Consider the following 21,064-nt stretch of genomic DNA (forward strand, 5'->3'; position numbering starts at 1 on the left):
TATGAATGTAACTTTACAAATGATCTATATAGTTTGTTTAGCAGAAAATAAGTTTTGAAATAAATGTTTGCAACTTGTGTAAACATGTTTTTCAAGGGCTTGGAGATTGAATAAGAAGCCTACAACGAGGTAAAATTTCATGACTCAGAAAATATTATTTTTACCTCTAAAAAATGTGATCTAAGGTGTAATTCTTAGCAAATAAACTATAATAAACACCTCCATGTATAACACTCAAAATTTTTAATCCAAAAATACTTTATTTTTTTTTATGTAAGGCCTTATTGATGACACCACTCCAATCAGACTAAGCTCTAAGAGGTTAGCTTGTGCGCAAATGCTAGCGTTTAACTACTAGATATGAGTTCACGAAAGAGACAACAAAGACAAGAACCCTTTATCAAGAAAACAAAAATATACAAAAAAAATATTTATATTATTTTGGTTAGAATTTTGGGCGGGTTATAAGTATGATAATTCAACATGAAACTGAATTCAATTTCTGTATTAGACTTGAGTCTAGGTCCAACTCAGAAATCTGATATCTGAAATAGCATTAAGACAATATTATTAATAAATTTAATTGAATTGTTTGGAAACATAATCAAATAACATGTCTTAACAATTCATAAATTGTTTTCAAAACAAATCTCAGATCTAAGAATGGTTTCTCGACACTACCTGCAACATCCCACCATCGCTTCAACTTCTTACTCATTACCTGAATATTGATACTATAGGGGTACTCATCAAGTCACACTAGGAACACAATAACAATGCATATGTATACTATTGGGGTACTCATATCATAGCACATTTCAATTAGATAACAACAACAACTACAACCATGCAACATATTTTGAAATATGAACATATCCATAATTGAGCTTTCACATTATTAGGGCATGTTTTCATTATCCTAGGTCAAACCCACTTGAGGTGAGCTTGGACTCACCTAACCTAGACTAAACCCAGTTGGGTTAAGACTCCTTAGCCCTGACAACTTGACCTCCTCTATCTTTTTCTTAACTATGTCAAACCCATCTGACCTAGTCTAGCCCACTTGAAGTAGGTTTGAACCCACTTGGACCTAAACTAGGTCCAATCCATTTTTAACCTATACCTCATTGTTTCATCGCATCGACAAGTTCTGCATGAGACGCTCTTGGTTGTCACCATACCAAACATAAAGACATATCAGCTATGACCTAGGAGTGCCTCTACGTTGCGTTGAGCCACCGTTGTCAAATTTTTGTAGGTTTGCACACCGTTCTCTCTCTTTCAAGTTATTTGTTGAAGTAATTATCGTGTACGATAGTTTTTTTTGTCGTACACCTTTCTAAAACAATATTTGGTCCTAGTCTTTAGTTCACGCCCTCTAGAGCACCACAAGCTTTGCGGTGTTCACACATGTACCCTTGCGACTATCGCTTGATATTTACAGTGAATTATGTGTTATATGGTCTTAGTCCTTGGTTTACACCTTCTAGACTACCTTAATAAGCGTACAAATGGTGATTGATCTTTATCTCCCAATGCAATTTCAAATGCCTTGCGTCGTTCAAACATTTTTTCATGAAAAAACCTCATTGAAAATGTTTCAGATTTGCGCAATTTTTTTTTTGTAAACATCAAAGTCACCAACATAAGGCCTAAATTTTCAATAAACCATTAAAGATGTAAAGTATACAGAATGATGCACATCTATCCAAAAATGAACATAGCAATTTTTCTGTTAAATAGGGGAGTTGCTACAGAAATTTCTAACAAGATGTTCTCTGAGCTAAAAAGGACATCATGTTTTTTCTATTAAACATGAGAGATGCTGCCAAATTTTTTGGCAAAATACTCACCTAAGCTAGTATGGATGGCATGATGATGCCCTCGTTGTTAGAACTCTGCTGGGATGACTCGTTTATTTTTTGCCTTCAAGGGCATCATACTATTAAGGGTTGATGCGTCAGATTAGCCATTTTGCTTTGTTAAGTCAGTGCTCATTGCCGCTAAATACGTTGAGCAGTTGATCCAAAGTGATCATTGATTATGCATGCCTCTATAAAACATTGTACAAGAATAATACTCATAAGCCCCATTGTGCCAGAGTTGGTTATCCACCCGCAAGGGGTGAAGCGCTCGAGAAGGCCATAGACATCAAGAGCGATGTTTGCATGTATATAAACAAAACATAAATATAGTCCTTGTCCATATGAAAAGCGACTCATGCTTCAGAAGACTGATTGAAGTTGAGTTCATATTCTCTTCGTGCAGAATATACTGGATTGCCTATGTGGCACTCGACGTTCTAATAAGAAAGATTATGTCATCAAACCCCTTTAAGACTTTACGCTCATCGAGGTAGACGATGATGGAATCACCTCGAATGATATACATTAACTTATCAAACAAAGAGTTGAGGCGATCGCTCGATCACTCAAAGGTTAGGAGGCTGGATTATCCTTAAGATCTAGGGATTCAACCCTGAAAGACACATCTGAAATGACCTAGTAGGGTTCATCCCAATATAAAAACTGTCGCCCCACTACGAACAGGGTCACTCAGGCCTTTAGGCATAAAAAAATATATAGCATAATAAATACCTAGATGGCTTTGTTTGATACTGAAGTTAAGTTCTCTTGCATACCAGGAGGTAATTAATATGGCAATTATCAAAACAATGCATTAGCTATAGGTACACCTGATGAATGAATGAATGAATGCACGTTAGTGTTACTAATGCATTACCTTGTGTAAGGTACTTATCTCGGTACATTGTTAGATCGACTGGGCAAAAGACCCAAATTATATCTGTATAGTTAAGTTAGGCTCGAGGAGCTCCTGCTTCGATTCATGGGATACCAATACGCTAAGTCGTAGAGACTTGCGCTACGATGTTTCAACTGTGGCCATGAAGTGTTTTTTTATGTCTTCAAAATATTGTACTTGTTAGAATTGTAATACTTTTCTACTAGATCAGAAATGGTTCTAACCTCATTTTATAAGGGATAAAAGTATTGAACCTGCTGTATAATATGTGAAGCAGGGCGACATCAAGATCCATGGTTTCTCTAGACTGTGTTGGATATTTCATTTACAAACCCAATTTTATTTAGTACTGCTTTACCAAGTAGTACTGTTTGTAATAAATAACTCATTTTGATTTACTTAAATATTTTAGTAGATAATGAGTGATTGACTACATACCAGTGACTTGCACGATATTTTTTTTTAAATTGATAACTAAGTATCGTCTATTTTCACTATTAAATCTTTCTCTAAATTCTGCTGTAAAGAAAAAAAAATCATGAAATTTGAACAAAGTTTTGTTTTGAAAATTCGAGACATTACACTTTTGTAGGCATTGAGTTAAGTAGGGCTAACTAATTGAATCAAAGGTCTTTTCTAAGTCAATTTTCAGAATGAATGTGTTTTTCTTTGAAATGTTTATGGAATGTATGACTTCATGGGCTAATAGGCAGCTATCGTGTAGTCTTCTCCCTGAAATGGATGCACTTTGTTTTGGCGCCACAACAATGCCCTTAAGTCTTGTGGGCAGGGATTTTGTGATGATTTTGAGGGGAGTTCCAATAGGATAGATTGGCCGAAATCGGTTGATGGCATGAGCTCCTTGCTCTTTAGGAACAAGAATAAACATGGATTGCCCCCCAAGACTAGATCAACCCCTGCTAAATGTCATCTTAGCGAACATGCATGTGTGTGGGTGCATCCATTTTTGTTGACCAGGTTCTAAGTTTTCTGCCTTTGTTGGAAGAAAACTGGGAAGTTTACTGAAAAAGATGAACAGGAACAGTGGTGTAATATCAATTATAAATTCTCAGCAGTTATATAAAGGAGGGGGGAGGGGTGTGTTTGGATGGTGAGCAAAATTAATAGATTAGGAAGTTGGCCAACTTTCGCAATGAAATTTTGTGCTATAGTTTATCAAATTGATGGTTGATGCCGTAGAGAATGTAAAGCCTACACCAAGAAAACACTATTGAGCAAAGCAAAAGATGATACCTCCACTCCTACACAACTTTAAGGCCACGCTTAGGAGTGGTAAAGACTGGCTTCCAATTGCAACTAAATTCACATGACTGACTTGAAGACCCATTTTGATTATATGGCGATTTATTGTGGGCTTTACTTAATAATTTTCTATTTATTTTTGCTTTAAATTCCCTGAAACTATCTCAGTATTTTTCACCAAAAAAGAAATTATTTAAAAATCTATTAAGATTTATTAAGAGAAAAAACATAGAGACGCACACTTGGGTTCTGCTCAATAGGAGAGACTTGTGAACATCACCAAGCTAAAACAATTGTCACGAGTAGGGGGTGTCAAGGGGTCGGGTTTGGTTCGGACCCAGGTGGTCTCAGACTTGGACTCAGTTTTCGGCTATGGTATCGGGTTTAGACCCAGATCTAATCAGGTCCACTATAAAAAAAAAACATACCCAGACTCGATAAGAACTACATGAACCAGACCCAGTAAAACCATATTTTTCATCATTTTTACATTGAAAATTTGCGGGTCTTAATAGGAACTCGGGTCGAGTCTGGGTCTGGTATAAAATTTTACAAACTGTGCCCAGGTTCATGTATTAATCGGACCTTTGGGTCCGGAGTCGGGTCTTATTATTTATCACCATACCCGGACCCTGTAGGGTTTGGTTCAGGTCGGGTCCGGGTAAACCAGGCCCGTTGACACCCCTAGTCACGAGAGGCTAAACCTAAGTGTAGTCCCTGGTGGGCATGGGGAACTTGGCTTTTGATGCAAATCTGAAAATGGATTCACAGAAAATCTACCATCTAGGAAACTATATATGATGTACTAATACTATATGTTAATATGTGGAGAACTTAGTTCTAATAGAAAATAACAGAAAATTAAAGAAAAAATTTAATAATTTATTATCCATCTCTCTAGAAACCTTTACAATGGATATTGATAAAAATAAAAAAATCTTAATCTGATATGGATCCGAGATTAATCCAAATACTAACCAATACCCAAACTTAAAAAAATTCTGGAAAAGACAAAATGGGCCACAAATATATCTTGAACTTTTGGGCATATCCTACTTTTGCCTTGCCTCTGATCTTTACACCAATGAGCTCTCCAGCGAGTGAGATAGTTTTCTTGAATTGTCTAAAAAAGAAACAAATGCTGTGATATGGGACTGTAAAATATCTTATTGGAATTTGGATAAAGCATTTTGGGGTCTTATTGCCTTCCCAAGCATAGCAAATCAGTAAGAGCCATATTTCATGCCCGGATCGTATGTAGGCCCTTAGTTAGGACTGGTAAACCAGCTGAACAAAACGAGCTTGAAGTGTTCAAGCTTGGCTTGATCTTGTGGTGAGCCAAGCCGAGTTCGAGCTCATAATCAGTCTGAGTTAAACGAACCAAGTTCGTGCTAGCTTGTTTATAAAAAAAAGTACATTGCTTCAAAGCTGGAATAAATAAGATCACAAAAAAATGCATGTAAAATATATCAAAAATATGTTTCTTACTACCTAACGAGCTTATACAGGTCGAGCCGAGCAGAGTACCTATTGTACATATTCAGCTTGTCGGGCCTATTTTACGAGTTTGAACAAGCTCTTTATGAGCCGAGCCACCAGCGACTTGGCTTATTTCCCATCACTAGGCTTAGAGTTTAGGAACCTAAAATTCCTACACAGATTAAGCAAATAAGTTCAGAAGCTTACAGTAAAGCAAGTCATTATATGGTAAATCAATAACTAATGTTTCATACATTCTGCTCGTACTATATAGCTGATACAAAGCATAACTTATAGACATATATATGGAGCCTATGAAGACAAGGCTTATTATAGCTTTAACCATCCTCTAATCTCCCTCCTTGATGCAATTGTCTTCTATAAAGTAGCAAAATTGTTGAAGCTCTTAGATCTCAATGAGTACTCTGCAATAAGCTTGGAAAATGAAGAATCCCTTCTTTCTAGTAGCTTTGCAGGAGAGTCATACTCGACGACAGTGCCTGCTCAAATTCAAGATTCTCTCCATTAGGGCGTGTTTGAATCGTATAACAAACCCGTTCAGGGGACAAAGCGGCCCATAGCATTGTTTCTCAAGGGATGCACAAGTCGCACCCCCTGTCCAGTGTGTTAAATGCACCTTTAGTGCACACAGAACTGTGGATCTCTTAAGTGATCCCTTTGGGAGTGTTTGTCTCCCTGTCCAAGTTAGGACAGAACATCTGGACCAGGACAGTTGTTCTGTCCAGGACACACTGTCCAGTTTATCCTGGACAGTTTTTTTTTTTTTGTTATTTTGTTTTTTTTTAAACTGTCCCATGAGGAGGGATCAGTACAAAAGATTTGCATCCTGGGCATCTAGCAGACATGTGTCCGCTGCTTGATTGCGGGTGCGGTGCAGCTGTGGCATCCCATGTGATCGATGCACGGGACGCACAATCAAACACGTGCTAATGTTCACAGCCAATCACATGACAACATTTTGATTGGAACCTGCATGCTGTCATGTGATTGGCTCGGAACCCTTACGCGGCATGGGGTTCTCTAGCAGCGGATCATGTACCTTGGCTGAGGACGAGGACGAGGTCGCTGTCTATGACTGTGTGTATTCTATGAGCAATGGTGATGACGGTGCAGTCCTTGAACTCTTGCCGGATGATCTCCTGAATCACGCCGTCGGTTGCAGTGTCGATGGAAGCCGTGGCTTCGTCGAGAACAAGAACGCTGCTCTTCTTCAGTAGCGCCCTGCCAAGGCACACCAACTGACGCTGTCCCACGCTCCAGTTCTCTCCGTTCTCCACCACTGCATGGGAGACAATAATCACTGATTTGATGAATATGTAAAGGCCAAGACAACCTTGCAGTCCAACTAGCAAGTGCAACACAGAGCAGATCCAGTACTCGGCTCAAGTACCTTTCAAAAGTACTAGGCCCAATGTTTAGATGTGATACATCTCCAAAACCTGTCTCGGGGCATGCATACCTTGCAAGGTACTTGGTCCAATCATCGAATCTCCTCTCGATGCAATCATATATATATATATATATATATATATATATATATATATATATATATATATATATACTTAAAAGGAAGTCGACATTACGAAGCATACAGCTAAGGTCAATTCACATCGAGATGAAAATGTAGGGCAATCCTAATCATTGATTGTACCGATAGAACTGTATGATGAAACCCATCCTATGTCAAATGACTGGATCCATACTCCATCAACATATAGGTGCCAAACATGTGGCAACCTTCAAATAATTATGATAGACATTTCTCTACTAAGATGATCGATGGAGTTGCCTAATTACCCTAGTTACCATAAACACCAATCTCTTCAAGAAATTGCTAAGATGGCCGCCACAGTAGCATTAACTTGAACGTGAATAAGTGCTTTACTCTCACCTAATGGAAGCTTTAGATTGCCAAATTTGTTATAGTTGATCACACCTATAGATATGATTTATAAACATTATTTAGTAGAAAACAAGTTTTGTATCATGTGATTATTGCCTTTATGAATGTTTTTTAAGACCCTTAAAACACTCACAATGTATCAAAATTTCACTGACTTAAAAAATCTTACTTTTATATATAAAAAAAAAATGATCCAAAGCATGATTCATATCAAATAAACTAAGTTGATCACATCCATGAGGTTTAACTGATACAACCTACAACCATGATTTATTATGTGGGAGTAGGTACTTCCGAAACACCATAGCATTACTTTTTTTATTGCACATGATCACGTGGTTAATGCACAAATATTTATGCAATCATATTGCACATGAGCTTTTCACGGCCTAAATGTCAAACAGAAAGGATCATGTGAAATGTGATTGCATACCTTTAGTGTGCTACTGCACCTGATCACCGTTCATCATTGAATGGGCCAAGCATAGTCAAAGTGTGCAATTACATTGCACCTGATCCTCCCTCCGGGTGAGACACCGACATTGGGTATGACCCGATTCTGACACGTACCAGGTTGATGGGATTTGGGGTTTGATATGAAAGGAGGTCTGATCAAGATTTCGGGTGGGATTTATAGTGTCCCATTAATATATGAACCAGGTATTGCATGTAAAATTCCATACTAGACTTGGATTAACGTAAAAAATATAAATAATATTTTTATATTTTTAATGTAAAAACTAAAAGAAAATATTTTAGGAGGTATAGGGTGAGTTTCATTTATGCAATCCTAATTGGACCTAGTTATGGTTTGACTTATGATAGGTTCAATTGGACCTGGGTCCAAATCCAATACCAACACCATTTGGTTGAATCCAAATCCAAACACACCCATTTTTGCCAAGGATCTGACCCATTAACACCTCTAATGGATATGATATCCACTAGGATTGGTCAACGAGCCGAGCATGAAGTGTTCAAGCTTTGATCGTTCTTGTGGCAAACCAAGCTAAGTTAGAGCTCATAATGAGTTTGAATTAAACGAGCCAAGTTTGATCTGACTTGTCTAAAAAAAATACATTGTTTTAGAGTTGGAAGCAATAGGATTACAAAAAAAACATTGTTAATTTCAAAACTAAAAATAATAAGATTTTACCATTAAACTTATTTTTTTTAAACTAAATAGTTCAATTATATGTTTTTCATATATTATATGATGTAAAATAGATCTAAAACATATTTCTTAATACATAATGATTAAATGAATTGAGCTGAGCCGAGTACCTATTGTTCATGTTCAACTTGCCGAACCTGTTTTACGAGTTAAAAAACGTATCACTTTTTTTAACGTGGTGCCCTTGCAACGTAAGGCTGAACAAACAAAACTTGGGCCCGAGCCAACCCCAGGGTTCGGGTCACATTCGACGAGCCTAGCTACGCCAGCTCTGGGCCGACTAGGTCGATTCCGAACCGGTCGGATACAAACACTACCGGGTTTGATATACACAAAACCGTTTTCGATTTCCGATACACGAGTTTTCGTCTCGGAGCGAAAAGTATAAATACCTGGTGAGTCCAGCCTTCCCTCCTTGGCTCTCACCGTCTCTCCCAGCTGACATTTATCAAGCGCCTGTGGAGAAAAAACGAGCACCAGAGAGTCAATTTCAGGAATTAGGGTTAGGGTTTAGGGTTTTTCCGGGTCAGACTTGCCTCCCAGATCTGCCGATCGGTGTAGTGCTGGAGGGGGTCGAGGTTCCCCCTCAGGGTCCCTTCGAACATGGTGGGATCCTGGGGTATGATGCTGAGCCTCGACCGGAGGTCGTGGAGCCCTAGCGCCTCGACGTCGATGTCGTCTATCACGATCCGCCCGCTCCTCGGCTCCACGACGCGGAAGAGCGCCTGGATCAGGGTCGACTTTCCGCTGCCAGTCCGCCCGACCACGCCGATCTTCTTCTTCCCCGGGAACGTGCAGGTGATATTCCTCAGAACCGATGGAAGATGCTCGGCGTATCGTACCTGAATTTTTTTTGGAAGAATCGGAAGGAGGGAAATTGTTATTTTTTCTTCCGTTTTTTTTTTTCCTTCATCTTCTTGATAATGTGGCGCAGTTTGATCGTTGCCGTGAGATATTGTGTTTAATACATGTATTAAAATGAGAATAGAATAGATCGAGCATGGAAAAGTGATGAAATTAGGAGCCACCTCCATGTTTTCTGGGCAAATGGATCACAGTTTGATCGTTCCCATGAGATGTTGTGTTTAATCGATGTAATAAAATAGGAATAGAATAGATCGAGCTTGGAAAAAGTGATTAAATTAGGAGTTACCTCCAAGTTTTCTAGGCAAATGGATCCGATAGACGGCCAGTTACTTGGTGGCCGGCATTCTTCTATGACATAGGGAGCTTCACTGGCGATTCTTGAGTACTGGAGAATCCTTTCTACGGAGATCATTTTATTCTCTGCATTACAGATGTTCCAAATGATGGTGGCTTGCTGTACATTTAGGCTGAGCGCATAAGTCACTGCTAATCCTGCGATGCCTGCAGATGGAAATTCCATGGAATTTTAGAAGACATAATCTGATGGAAAATTTTGAAGGTGGTCAGAATCTTGATTGGATTTCTTACTTGGATTTATTGCACCATCTGGGAGGCTGACTAACAACACTAGTGAAAAGGCAAAAACAAGATTCGATAGAACGCTGAGCCTGAAGGAAAGCCATTCCATGGCAGACACATTGTGGAACCATGGCCTTGAATGGGCATCGGTTAAATCCATATTTCCGTTGATAAAACGTTCTTCTTGATTAAAAGCTCGGATTGTTGCAGCACCTGAAAGTGATTCTGCAAAGTGATGAAGAATTGGAGCTCTTTGAATGCCTGCCAAACGAGCAAGCTCTCTTGCTGTTGGTGTGTAATATTGCTGCAAAATATCAATTTCTTTACCATATCAAGCTACTTAGCCATGATTCTATAAATATGTTCCAAAGACCTACTGCAGTTTAAATGCCCCTCTCCCGACTGGAAAGAAAACATTAGGGGCAGCAAGTCTATTTGTGGTGTCTTAATGGGCATTCTGGAAAGTGTTTCTTTTCTGAATGCCCATTTGTAGCTGCATTCTTCCCCACAATCCACTACCATCAGAATCTGCACTGCTGGAAAGAAACAATGCTGGTGTGAATGGTTGTAAACATGCCAGATCTTGAAGTTTGTGTGCCATTGAAATGGGCATCTATGAGGGGATTCAGCTGCTAGTGATGTTAAGTCAGAGAGTGTATGGGATTTGCAAAATTTATCCCTCCTTTTCTACAAGCAACAAAAACCTTTTCGTTTTTAAGAGATAACTGAAGGGCATTTTATTTCTTGTGAGACATGAAAAAATCCCTTCTCTCCAGTTAAGTGTGGTAAAATCGACAGAAATAGTTAAAATAAGCCATGGTGCAGGTGTGTGTAAGAATGTAAATGCATTAAATAGATGCTGATTTTAGGGATTAATCAAAAGACGGGGTAGAATTTGCCAGCTGTCTTCCAGGCACAAGCAAGAAATCACCATGAATTTCAGTTTATTTTGCATAGCCATTTCCTTGATTAAATGAAGAAGATGGTTCAGATTACAGTTCTGAGTTCTTGGTTGACACATCAGAAATCTGATACGTAACCCATTCATGGTAGCCAACTATCAATTCAAGAAACAGTTGATCCAAATTCGAGCCATTATTTGGGCTTCCTGATATGAACATGTGGTTGGAATACCTCAGAATTTTTTGCATCCTTCCGACCAATGGTAAGCATTGGGCCAAGTATAGTTTTCTATGCTTAGTTTACTTGTGACCTCTATTTAACTGATGATGAAAGACATGCACAATCTGAATATGGTAAATAAAAAACTCAAAGCAAGATAAGACTTACTTGGTACCAAACGCAGATTGCTGTTACTGGAATGAATATGGCAAACACTTGCCACGCTACCTGTGACATTACCGCGATGGTACCCAGAATCTGTATGACTGAGAATGCACACCAACCCAGCCTATTTTGAATTTCCAGGTCCAAAACACTTTGGTCTGTAGAAGCCTGTAGTTCAGATGATGCTAAGGAATTACTTACAGAACAGACCTCATGAATATGTCTATCTGTCAAACTTCTAATTAGGACATGGAATGAGGGATTGATCATGGGTAGACTAGGGTTCCACATCTCATTCTGAATCATCAGTGACTCAGACAAACATCCCACCTTACTGCCACAAAGTTGGTTCAGTCTTCTACAGACTAAACTCTTCTCGAGGGCCTTAGTTGGGTTGAATCGTCTTGAGTATGCTGGTGATGAACATATATGCACCATATATGTTGTTTATATAGGTTTTCATACTGACCCTGTTTAGGATTCTTCCGGTTGGTGTGGAATCGAAGAAGGACATTGGTGCATGAAGGACGCTACTAAGCATTTTTGTGAAGAACTTCTGCGCTGTAAGGAGGCCGGTAATAGCAACTAGAGTCGCACGAATCAGTACACAGAGTGAACTTCCTACTGAGAGAAGTATGTACACTTGGAAAAGGGTAGCCATGCTGACAATTTTCTCTGCTTCATCTGTTGGAGGAGAAGCCCATGCTATCCAATAATTACTTCCAACCTGTAGAACTTGAAAAATGGTCTGTGCTATGATTATGGGCGGGACCAAACCACCATGCCAAACTGCTGTCAAGTAGGACAAATAAACCTCTCTGCCAATACTTCCTTTCTCTCTTTCTTCATCCTGCAGTAATTTGCCTCCTTGGTTGGTGGACTCTTGGCATATGTCCTGCTTTAAGTTGTGAGTGCTCCCATTTTGAAGATGAGTCCTTGATCCGAGCTGTGGTACGGGATTTTCTTCTTCAGTTTCTGTCATGCTTTTCTTTTGTATCAGTCTGCTTGAACTTTCTACAGTCAAAATTGTTTCAAGAGCTTGGTTGTGAGCACCTACTAACAGTTCAAATCCTATGTTGTGCTGCAAAAGCTCTTCAAACTTTCCAGCTTGTGTGATCCTCCCATTTTTCATAACCTGTTTACAGAATTGTTTTCCTCATTATCACATGTTAACTTTCTCTTCTGAATTAGTTTTATTAGATTATCTAACATTTCTTCAACATTATGAAATTTCTAATTTTTCTGGCCATCTTAATACTTGAAATCAACGTCTTCTGAAAATCATGTTTGAGCTGACAAGACTAAATTGTCAAAAATGAACACTTTTGGAAGATAGACTATCAAACCTTGAAAATGGTGTTTCTCATGTAGAATCTATTTAAGCTTGCATCATTATTATGAAAGATCAACAAATGGAGCAATATCAAACAGATACTCACCACAATGATGTCTGCGGCTGGAAGAAACTCAACTTGGTGGGTGACGTAAACTATGGTCTTTTCTTTGAGAAGTCCCATCAGGCAATCCTACATGTTATGCATATTGTTAATAAATAGAAAACTTTCTAGGTAATGCTTGGCTCTCCAACTTTTATGATGTCTGTCATTTCTCTTTTCTCTTTGCTTATTTATTAGTTACCTCTGTTAGCATTAGAAAGCTTACCTGGAACAGGTGGCTGCCTGTGTGAGCATCCACTGCACTGAAAGGGTCATCAAGAAGATAAATATCAGCATCCTGGTAAACTGCACGTGCAATTTGTATCCTTTGCTTCTGTCCTCCACTCATATTAATGCCTCTTTCTCCAATTTCTGTCAGATCTCCCTCGGAAAAGAGCTCTAAATCTTTTGTCAGGGCACATGCTCTGATTGTTCTATCATATCTTGAATGATCATGTGCATTTCCAAAGAGAATGTTATCTCGAACATTTCCTGTCAATATCCATGGGGATTGAGGAACATACGCTTTGGTGCCACTCACCTTCACTGTGCCTGACAGTTTTGGTATCTCACCAAGCATGGATGACAACAGGCTTGACTTTCCTGATCCTACAGTCCCACAGATAGCCACTCTCATTCCTTTCTTCACCTGCAAGTTTATCCCACCCAGTGTTAATTGCTTAGAGTCAGGCTCCCAACTAAAATTTCCATTTTTTATTTCTACAGTGAACTCTGATGCCACATCTCTTGGTATGATCTCAACTGCATCTGGCCTCAATTCTTCTTCTTGAAGGAATTGTGCCACTCTATCAACTGATACTTTAGCCTGTGCAAGTACTGAAAGTAAATCTGGGAGATTGTATATGGGATCTTGTAGCATTCTGAATGTTGCCAATGCTGATAGTACTCTCCCAGCTGTCAGTGGAATCCCCATCAGGATGCATGAACCAAAAGTCACTACTGATATGAAGGTAGGGGCACCCCAGAATATGAACGTAGAGATAGCTGATAAACGCAGTGATTTCCATATCCATTCATACTCTATTTTTCGTAAATTTTCAAGTTTATGAAAGTAATGTGTGTCCCATGCTTGAAGTTTTATGGTCTTAATGTTTCGGAGAACCTCAGATGTTGCTTTCATGCGGTTGTCTTTGGCTTCCATGATTTTCGACTGAAACCTTTTCTGAAATTTAGTGATTGGTATGTTGCATGTCATTACTGTGGCAGTTGCTGCAAGTCCTGTTAGTGATCCAAGGCCCAAGTTTGTACTAAGAATGTATATGGCAAGGGAGATCTGGATTGGCAGCATCCATATTATGTTTAGGTACCAGATAAAGTCCGTGATGCGTTGGATATCCACACTCATGTAATTAATAATTTCACCACTTGTATGGCTTTGCCTTGATTGGCTCGATAAGCGCAGGCCCTTCTTGTATATATGTGATATTAGAGCTGCTCGTAGGCGCAGTCCGAGCTGTCTTGCTCCAAATATCCATTGTCTCTGACATACCATTTCAATCACTTTTGCACTGAAAAATGCCAAAGCAAGAACATATCCGATTCTTTTATTGCTATCATTTTTCCTGCTTAAAAATTTCACAAAGTCATTAATCAAGTAAGGACCAACATATGAGGCACTGGCAGTTGTTATTGCAAATAATGCATTTATGGCAGCTTTCCTCCTAATAAATAGGTAAATTACTTTGTAGACAGAAGGATTACATGAGATGCCTTTCTGTGAACCTAAGTATGTATCAAACAAATGGGAGACAAATTCAGCAGAGTCATGGATGTGAACATCAGGTATGTCTTCTTTGTCCAGAGTTTTCTTGATTCCAACAGAAAACAGTGGATTGAGCCAAGAAAAAGTGACAAGCTGAATGATATTGGCTCTACTGTATGGAGCTGGATCCCTGTTTCCTTGTGCACATTTTTCTTGTTCCTTTTGCAAGAGTGGGTCTGTGATGCTACTTAAGGGAATATTAATGCCTGTTCTTCCTCTAACTGCAATGTAGAACAGATATATATAAATGATTGAATTGGGGAAGTCAGCATATTCTTTTAGTCCGAGGGGGCGATGATATGTGATAACAGCATTGATGTCAAGCAGTGAGCATAAAATTGACTGGAAAAGGTTGCATATCCACCATGCCCGTAGTAACCATGGAATTATTGTGGAACGTGCCCTTCGAAAATTGAAAACAATCACTAATGTTACAAATGAGGACATTCCTTGTGTCACTTCTGCAGAAATAACAGATGATTGAGATTTGCAGTAGTACTCGTTGCTTTCTCCAACAATGAGTAGCCATATCAGTATCAAAAGGTGGACTACTAATAGCAAAGAACAGCAAGCTACAGTTCCTTTATATGTGATGCCCAAATTGACTTCCAAGAGTGAAGGTGCTTCTGTAAGACATTTCTGCAGACCTCTCCCTTCTTCTGTAGGCCATTTCTGACATGCTTTTCTGATTTTTTGCCAGAGGTATTGAAGCAGAAAGATGCCAAGGAAGAAGGTGTGGAGAAGTGTCAGAAGTAGCTCTCTAAAACAAGGTGCACTGAATTGAAGTTTTTCTTGCCAGTGGTTAAGAATGTGGAATGCTGCGAAAAAAAGTGCAGTAAGTCATACAGAAAATGATCAGAAGTCATAATTATGATTATGAGAAATGGTAATTATGGTGAATCAGATGCATGTAAATATATGTCCTTGGTGTACTCGAGATCCACACAATTTTGATTCTCCAGGATGTTAATCTTGTAGGTCTAAAATTATTTATGGTTTAGCCTTTCCTCAAGGAAGTGTTTCTAATAATATAAACAAATCCCTACTAGTACTTTTACGTGGTGCGTTAAGTGTAGCTTGATCTTGGGTTAAGATTGTTGAGTCTTTGACAGTTAATGCAGTATCAAGGGAACAGAGGATGCTAAGACAAAAAGATTATCAAAGTTTCCCTTGAACAACATTTTCATCATTCTTGTGCTGCTTAACAATGAGCTGTTGTATTGATATATTTACGGAATACTGTACCTATAAAACAGAGGCATGAAAGATTTAAAAAAAATGAAGAGCAAAGTTTCCTCTCAAGCGATTAGAACTTGTTCATCATTCATGTGATATTGTCCCAAGGGCATGAAAGGCATGCAATATTAAGGCATTACCAAAGTTTCTGCCTCAAAAAAAAAAAAGAAAAAAGAAAAAGTGGTCATAGTATGGTAACCATTCATGTGCATCTTAATGTTAAGCTATTGAAACTTATATTATGTCAACTAAACATGAGCATTTGATGTTGTTAGTCTCATGGAAAATAGCTTTTAGAAGCCATATAAAGGTCTATTTGATTTCTGTTATATAGTAGGTTTGATCCTTTTTATGCTCCATGACAAGCCTTGTAGCCAAGTGGCAGAAGCTATGTTGTACGATTCAATTTTCATGATACTGAAAAATCAACAACTTACAATCATGAAGATAAGTATGTTCAGAAATGACCATAAACATCATATCAGTGTTGGCTTTAATACATAATGATTATGAGAACATGCCAAACATGTTCCAAAGGCTAGTTTCTGCTCTTGGAGTTTCTATATGAATCAAGAGTATACCCTAATAAGCTGTGTATCATAATAGGCTCGTGTGTGTGTGTGTACTGTTAGGATCCTGGCGGTTTAAGGACTTGACTTTCTGCTCCTTAATCACCTTCAGACCTTTTTGTGTATTGGTTAGGCACTTAACATTTGGTATCAGATCAACCACCATGTCTCAAGTTCGAATCCCTAAAGCTGCGACCTGGACCACAGAGTGAGAAATGCCAAAAGATGGAAAGGGCTACCTGAAGTTGAGGTCAGAGAGAAATCCTAGAGTGGGCCGCTGGAGGTGTCGGCTGCGGAGCGTGGTGGATTGTTAGGATCCTGGTGGTTTAAGGACTTTACTTTATACACCTTAATCTTCGTAGGGCATTTTTGGTGTATTGGTTTGGCACCTAACACACACACACACACGCGCGCACACACACTCTGTGACTGAATATGTATCTGAATCCCTAGAAATTCAGGGCCGAATGAGGACATGGTTGCACACACACATGACAAAAATAGCTGTATTTATGTACTCCATACATATTTGAAATGCTATTTTACAGATAACGGCCTAACATAGAGAACCAAGTAGCTAGACTTGAATTTATTTCTGCCTTTTTCCTTTAATGGGTAGAGTACTGCACTCATCTCACTGAAATCATCACACTAGATAATTCATATACTTGAACACGGAAACACAAGCACAACGCTGTTCTATGTAATTTTTTGGCATCTCCACTGCCACACCACGTGGTCTCACTATTGCAAGTCATGTAGGTTGGTTGGTTTGCTAGGTTCTTTTTTTGTATGATTTTCTAATTGAAACAGTTGATGAAACCTTCACTTATGCAACTGGGCATCTTTACACCATTGATCTGGAGCTACAAGGTTCCACGTGCTGCTGTAAGATATCCGACTGAAGAATTAAACACCTGTACAGCACATGATATCTGGCAAGTGAGGCATAAAAGTACTGTACTGCTTGTGGTTGAATGAATCATCATTTAGTTTAGTGGTAATAAGCCACCACAAGTCTCTTTCCCCAGCAGTTCAGAACTCTATAATCATCTATACACCAAACTCAGACCAGTTGACATTTTTGAATCATACTGCCTTGGTGGAACTGCTTATCTCGGAATACTGCTTAAAGCATTGCCCATACTGTCTAAACACACAGTTCATCCTCATAATCGAGAATTGATAGCTGCAGAAGTTAACAGATAGCTCAAAACTCAAACAAGTGAAGAAAAAGAAGACAGTTCAATATGACCAGGACTTACTTGATTCATACTTGACATCCAAAAACATATCTGTGCAAGATGATGGTGGACCAATCAAGCAGAAATTCAGCACTTAATCGTCCTATCTTCGGATCTCGTTCTACTGTAAGATGGTATTCTTCTGCAGTGTGAGAATGTCGCTTATGCAGAGAACTTGAAACAAGAACTGTGAGACATCGCAACAACAGCCAAGAAGTAGGATTTCTTTAGAGTTAAATCTGTTAGTACAGTAACTCATAAAAGAAACAAGAAAAAGAAGTACCTGAAAATAATTTTGCGCGACTGAGAGTAGAAACAGGAAGGTTCACTTTGAACTGGATTGACCTAAAACAGGTAAGTGGAAACAGAGGCAGAAATCCACGAAAGTTCAGCAAAACTGAAATGGGTTTCTGTCAATACAGAGAGAATGGCGTCTCCAACAATGAAGCACGGGTAGAGGTAAAAGGTGTATTTCCTCAAGGTTTATTCTGGCCATCAATGCTTTGGTGGTGGAGAGAAATGCCTGGGAAGCATCACGTGGAGTGATTTCTCAGAAAGGAGGGCAGGGAACTTTGGCTGCTTGTTTGGACGTAACCTGAGTTCCTTCCTTTCACCTACAAAGAGAGCTTGTCAGGTGCATGCGTGGTAGTGGTCTTACACTGCCTTTGTCCCTCATGTCCATCCTTTCTGCTTTTCTCTTTTTCTATAGATATGTCCAAAACATGGGTTGGCTGCATGAGATGCTTTACTTTGAGGTTTATAACTTTATACTCAATGGATTGACATGGTTTCTTTGTTAGATGTCTTCAGCTTCTGCATGGGCCAGGCTTTTACAATCGTCTTGATATCATCTTTGCTTTGTTGCTGTGGTCATTCTAAAACTTAATGAAGGCTATCATTATTGTGGTTAAACAAGCTTTAGTAAAGAAATTGACCCTTTTCTTGCACTGGTGACTCAATAGAGGGCAGATCAGGCGTGATGCAATTGCACATTTTTTGTGTGCTGCTGTACTCGATCGCCCACCATCTGCTGTTGGGCCCCACAGCTGACAGGTTGTATCCCAAAATTGGTAGGTGATCAGGTGCAGCAGCACACTAAAAGTGTACAATCACATTGCACTTGATCCTCGCTGGATTCAATAACATGGTCTTCTTTTCTGTGTTATAATGGTTTAAGCTATGAAAACTTGGGATGTCACCAAGTTGACCGGACATCACAAGTTTGAAACCCATGTGTGGTGTCCCAAGTCGAAGCTGGATGTACTCTCCACTGGGCACTAGAGACCTCAAAGGTTTTACCAACTAGAGGCCAGCCAATGTGCGGTTGGTGATGGGTTTCTTCCCTTGAGATTATCCAAAAAAAAAAAAAACTTGGGATATGTGAAATCTAGCTGTTAAATATTGTCCAGAAACTGTGGCTTTGGTGTGAGTGGCAAGCACCTTAAGAGATCGCGCTTTTAAAGGACAGGCTGCTTTCAACCACTGTGGAACTTTATTAGAGAATTACAGGAATCTATAGCTATTAGCCTCTGTTTGGCTTAAGAAACAAGAAATTTCCCAAAACCAAAGGAAAAGTGGGTCCCTGTAGTTTCATTATATAGTGGAAAACTGGTTTTCTGAAGATTCTTTTCCTTTCCAAGGACGATTTAGCTACGAGCTCAAGTGAGGGGAAATCTTGTCATCTTTCAAGTAGGTCTGATAACTTTGGCCTTTATCTATAGTATCCCATTTTATGTGCAAGAATAATGCTGATACTAAGGGAATGCCAACTAAGGTTAAGGGAAAGGTGAGAACGTTTGGGTTGCTTGTGACTGATGTAGACCATCACACTAGCAGTGGTGATAATGTGGCACTGTGTAGAGGTATGCGTCAGCGGTCTTCTTTGAGCCGTCTTGTGAAAAGACTCATGACAAGATTTACTTGGTTTAGTTGTGTAAGCAGAACATAAGCACCAAAGTTTTCTTGATCACTAGCAAGTATGTTGAGAGAGAGAGAGAGAGAGAGGGAGGGGTATTAGGTTTTCACTAGCGAGTATGTTGGGAGAGAGAGAGAGGTATTAGGTTTTCCCGCTAGTACCATGCTATCGACTGAGCTCCACTTTTCTCTTCCCCCAACCTTTTACTGCATTATTGGTGGATTAGAGGCTACAGGTGTAATCTCCGCAGTTTATTTAGTGGAAGACATGAATTATATTGGATGTTTACTATAGATTCGATGTTTAGAGTGTTTCAAAGGGACAAACACGTCTAGTTGGACAGATGGACAACATAAAGCGTGAAACCATGGTTTTCTCCCAGAGAGTAGGGCATTAACACCAAGGGTACTAAAGTAAAGCCCGGATTTTAAAAATAAATAAAAAATCGATGTGGCACAATGCAATAGGACTTCACAATTAAAAAAAATCAGAAATTTTGTTGTAAACAGTTTGATTTAAAGGATGTTATCACTAAAAAAATGACCACAACAAGGACACCTGATGGGTTTGATTAATACTTTGTCAAGAGGGTACCAAGTGTGTGTGTATATATATATATATAGGTGTGAAGTTGATATGTGTTAAATGATACATGCTAAATGTTTTTTTCTGCCTTTCCTGTATTTTTTTCTGTGTTTCGACCCCATAAATGTGTTGGGCATGATCAATTTACAAAAAAATCACATCTGGATCATGTATTTTGGATGGAAAAAATGATATTTGGAGCCTCAAAATTTTACAAAGATTTTGGACAGTTGATTTCTTTAACCTTATACAAGCCCACCCATGATCAGCTCTTGAAGTGTTCGATTCCCACACATGGGTGGGTTTTTATAAGGTTTGAAAAATCAACTTCCAAAATCTTTTTAAATTTTAGAGGCTCCAAATATAAAAAAATTTATTGTTTAGCACGAATCAATTTTGCATACACATATATATATATATATATATATATATATATATATATATATATATATATATATATATATATATATATATATATATATATATATATATATTGGCTACTAATGAAGATAGAAACTGATGAGAATAAATCATTTTTCTCTTCAAAAATTTTTAATTTTTTGTAGATCAAATGTTATGGATGTGATCTAAATGGTTTGTTTAGTAGGAAACTTGTTTTGAATAATGACAAGTAATTAAGTTTTTAAAGGGGTCCAATAATCAATGACTCACAATGGACCACAATTCAAGGCTTCATACTTAGCAAACAAATCATGTTGAACATATATATATATATATATATATATATATATATATATATATATATATATAGAGAGAGAGAGAGAGAGAGAGAGAGAGAGAGTACCACCAATTTTGGTAATAATGAATATGACCGGATAAGTTTTGGTCCCAACTCTCAAACCTTTTCTCTCTACCTCCCCCACCAACCCATTTCCCCGCCCACAAGAAACCAGGCCGCCATGGAGAGAGAGAGAGAGGTGGTAGCTGTATACTAGTATT

At 38.6% G+C, this 21,064-nt stretch overlaps 1 protein-coding gene across 1 annotated transcript; it reads right to left on the reverse strand.

The window, feature by feature from the left end:
* Positions 1 to 5,708: 5,708 nt before the first annotated feature.
* On the reverse strand, positions 5,709 to 18,251 carry LOC149819207 (putative ABC transporter C family member 15). The gene is made up of 12 exons (XM_089984407.1): positions 17,888 to 18,251; positions 17,626 to 17,791; positions 12,999 to 15,373; positions 12,776 to 12,862; positions 11,806 to 12,471; positions 11,340 to 11,504; positions 10,059 to 10,353; positions 9,757 to 9,971; positions 9,140 to 9,445; positions 8,996 to 9,059; positions 6,566 to 6,805; positions 5,709 to 6,005 (listed from the first exon to the last, which is right to left on the reverse strand). Exons 2-12 carry the CDS (start codon positions 17,651 to 17,653, stop codon positions 5,884 to 5,886), a joined length of 4,563 nt encoding a protein of 1,520 aa, XP_089840533.1. The 5' UTR covers positions 17,654 to 17,791; positions 17,888 to 18,251; the 3' UTR covers positions 5,709 to 5,883.
* Between the last annotated feature and the right edge of the window lie 2,813 nt (positions 18,252 to 21,064).

The sequence above is a fragment of the Nuphar pumila genome, chromosome 13, assembly GCF_984573655.1.
Source record: "Nuphar pumila chromosome 13, dmNupPumi1.hap1.1, whole genome shotgun sequence".
Lineage (NCBI taxonomy): Eukaryota > Viridiplantae > Streptophyta > Magnoliopsida > Nymphaeales > Nymphaeaceae > Nuphar > Nuphar pumila.

Coding starts and splice junctions, on each gene's coding strand:
- LOC149819207 (XM_089984407.1), bottom strand. CDS start 17,653: ATGTTTTTGGATGTCAAGTATGAATCAA. Junction 11,505..11,805: donor CCGGAAGAATCCTAAACAGG/GTCAGTATGAAA, acceptor TCTGAACTACAG/GCTTCTACAGACCAAAGTGT. Junction 9,972..10,058: donor AGATGGTGCAATAAATCCAA/GTAAGAAATCCA, acceptor TTCCATCTGCAG/GCATCGCAGGATTAGCAGTG.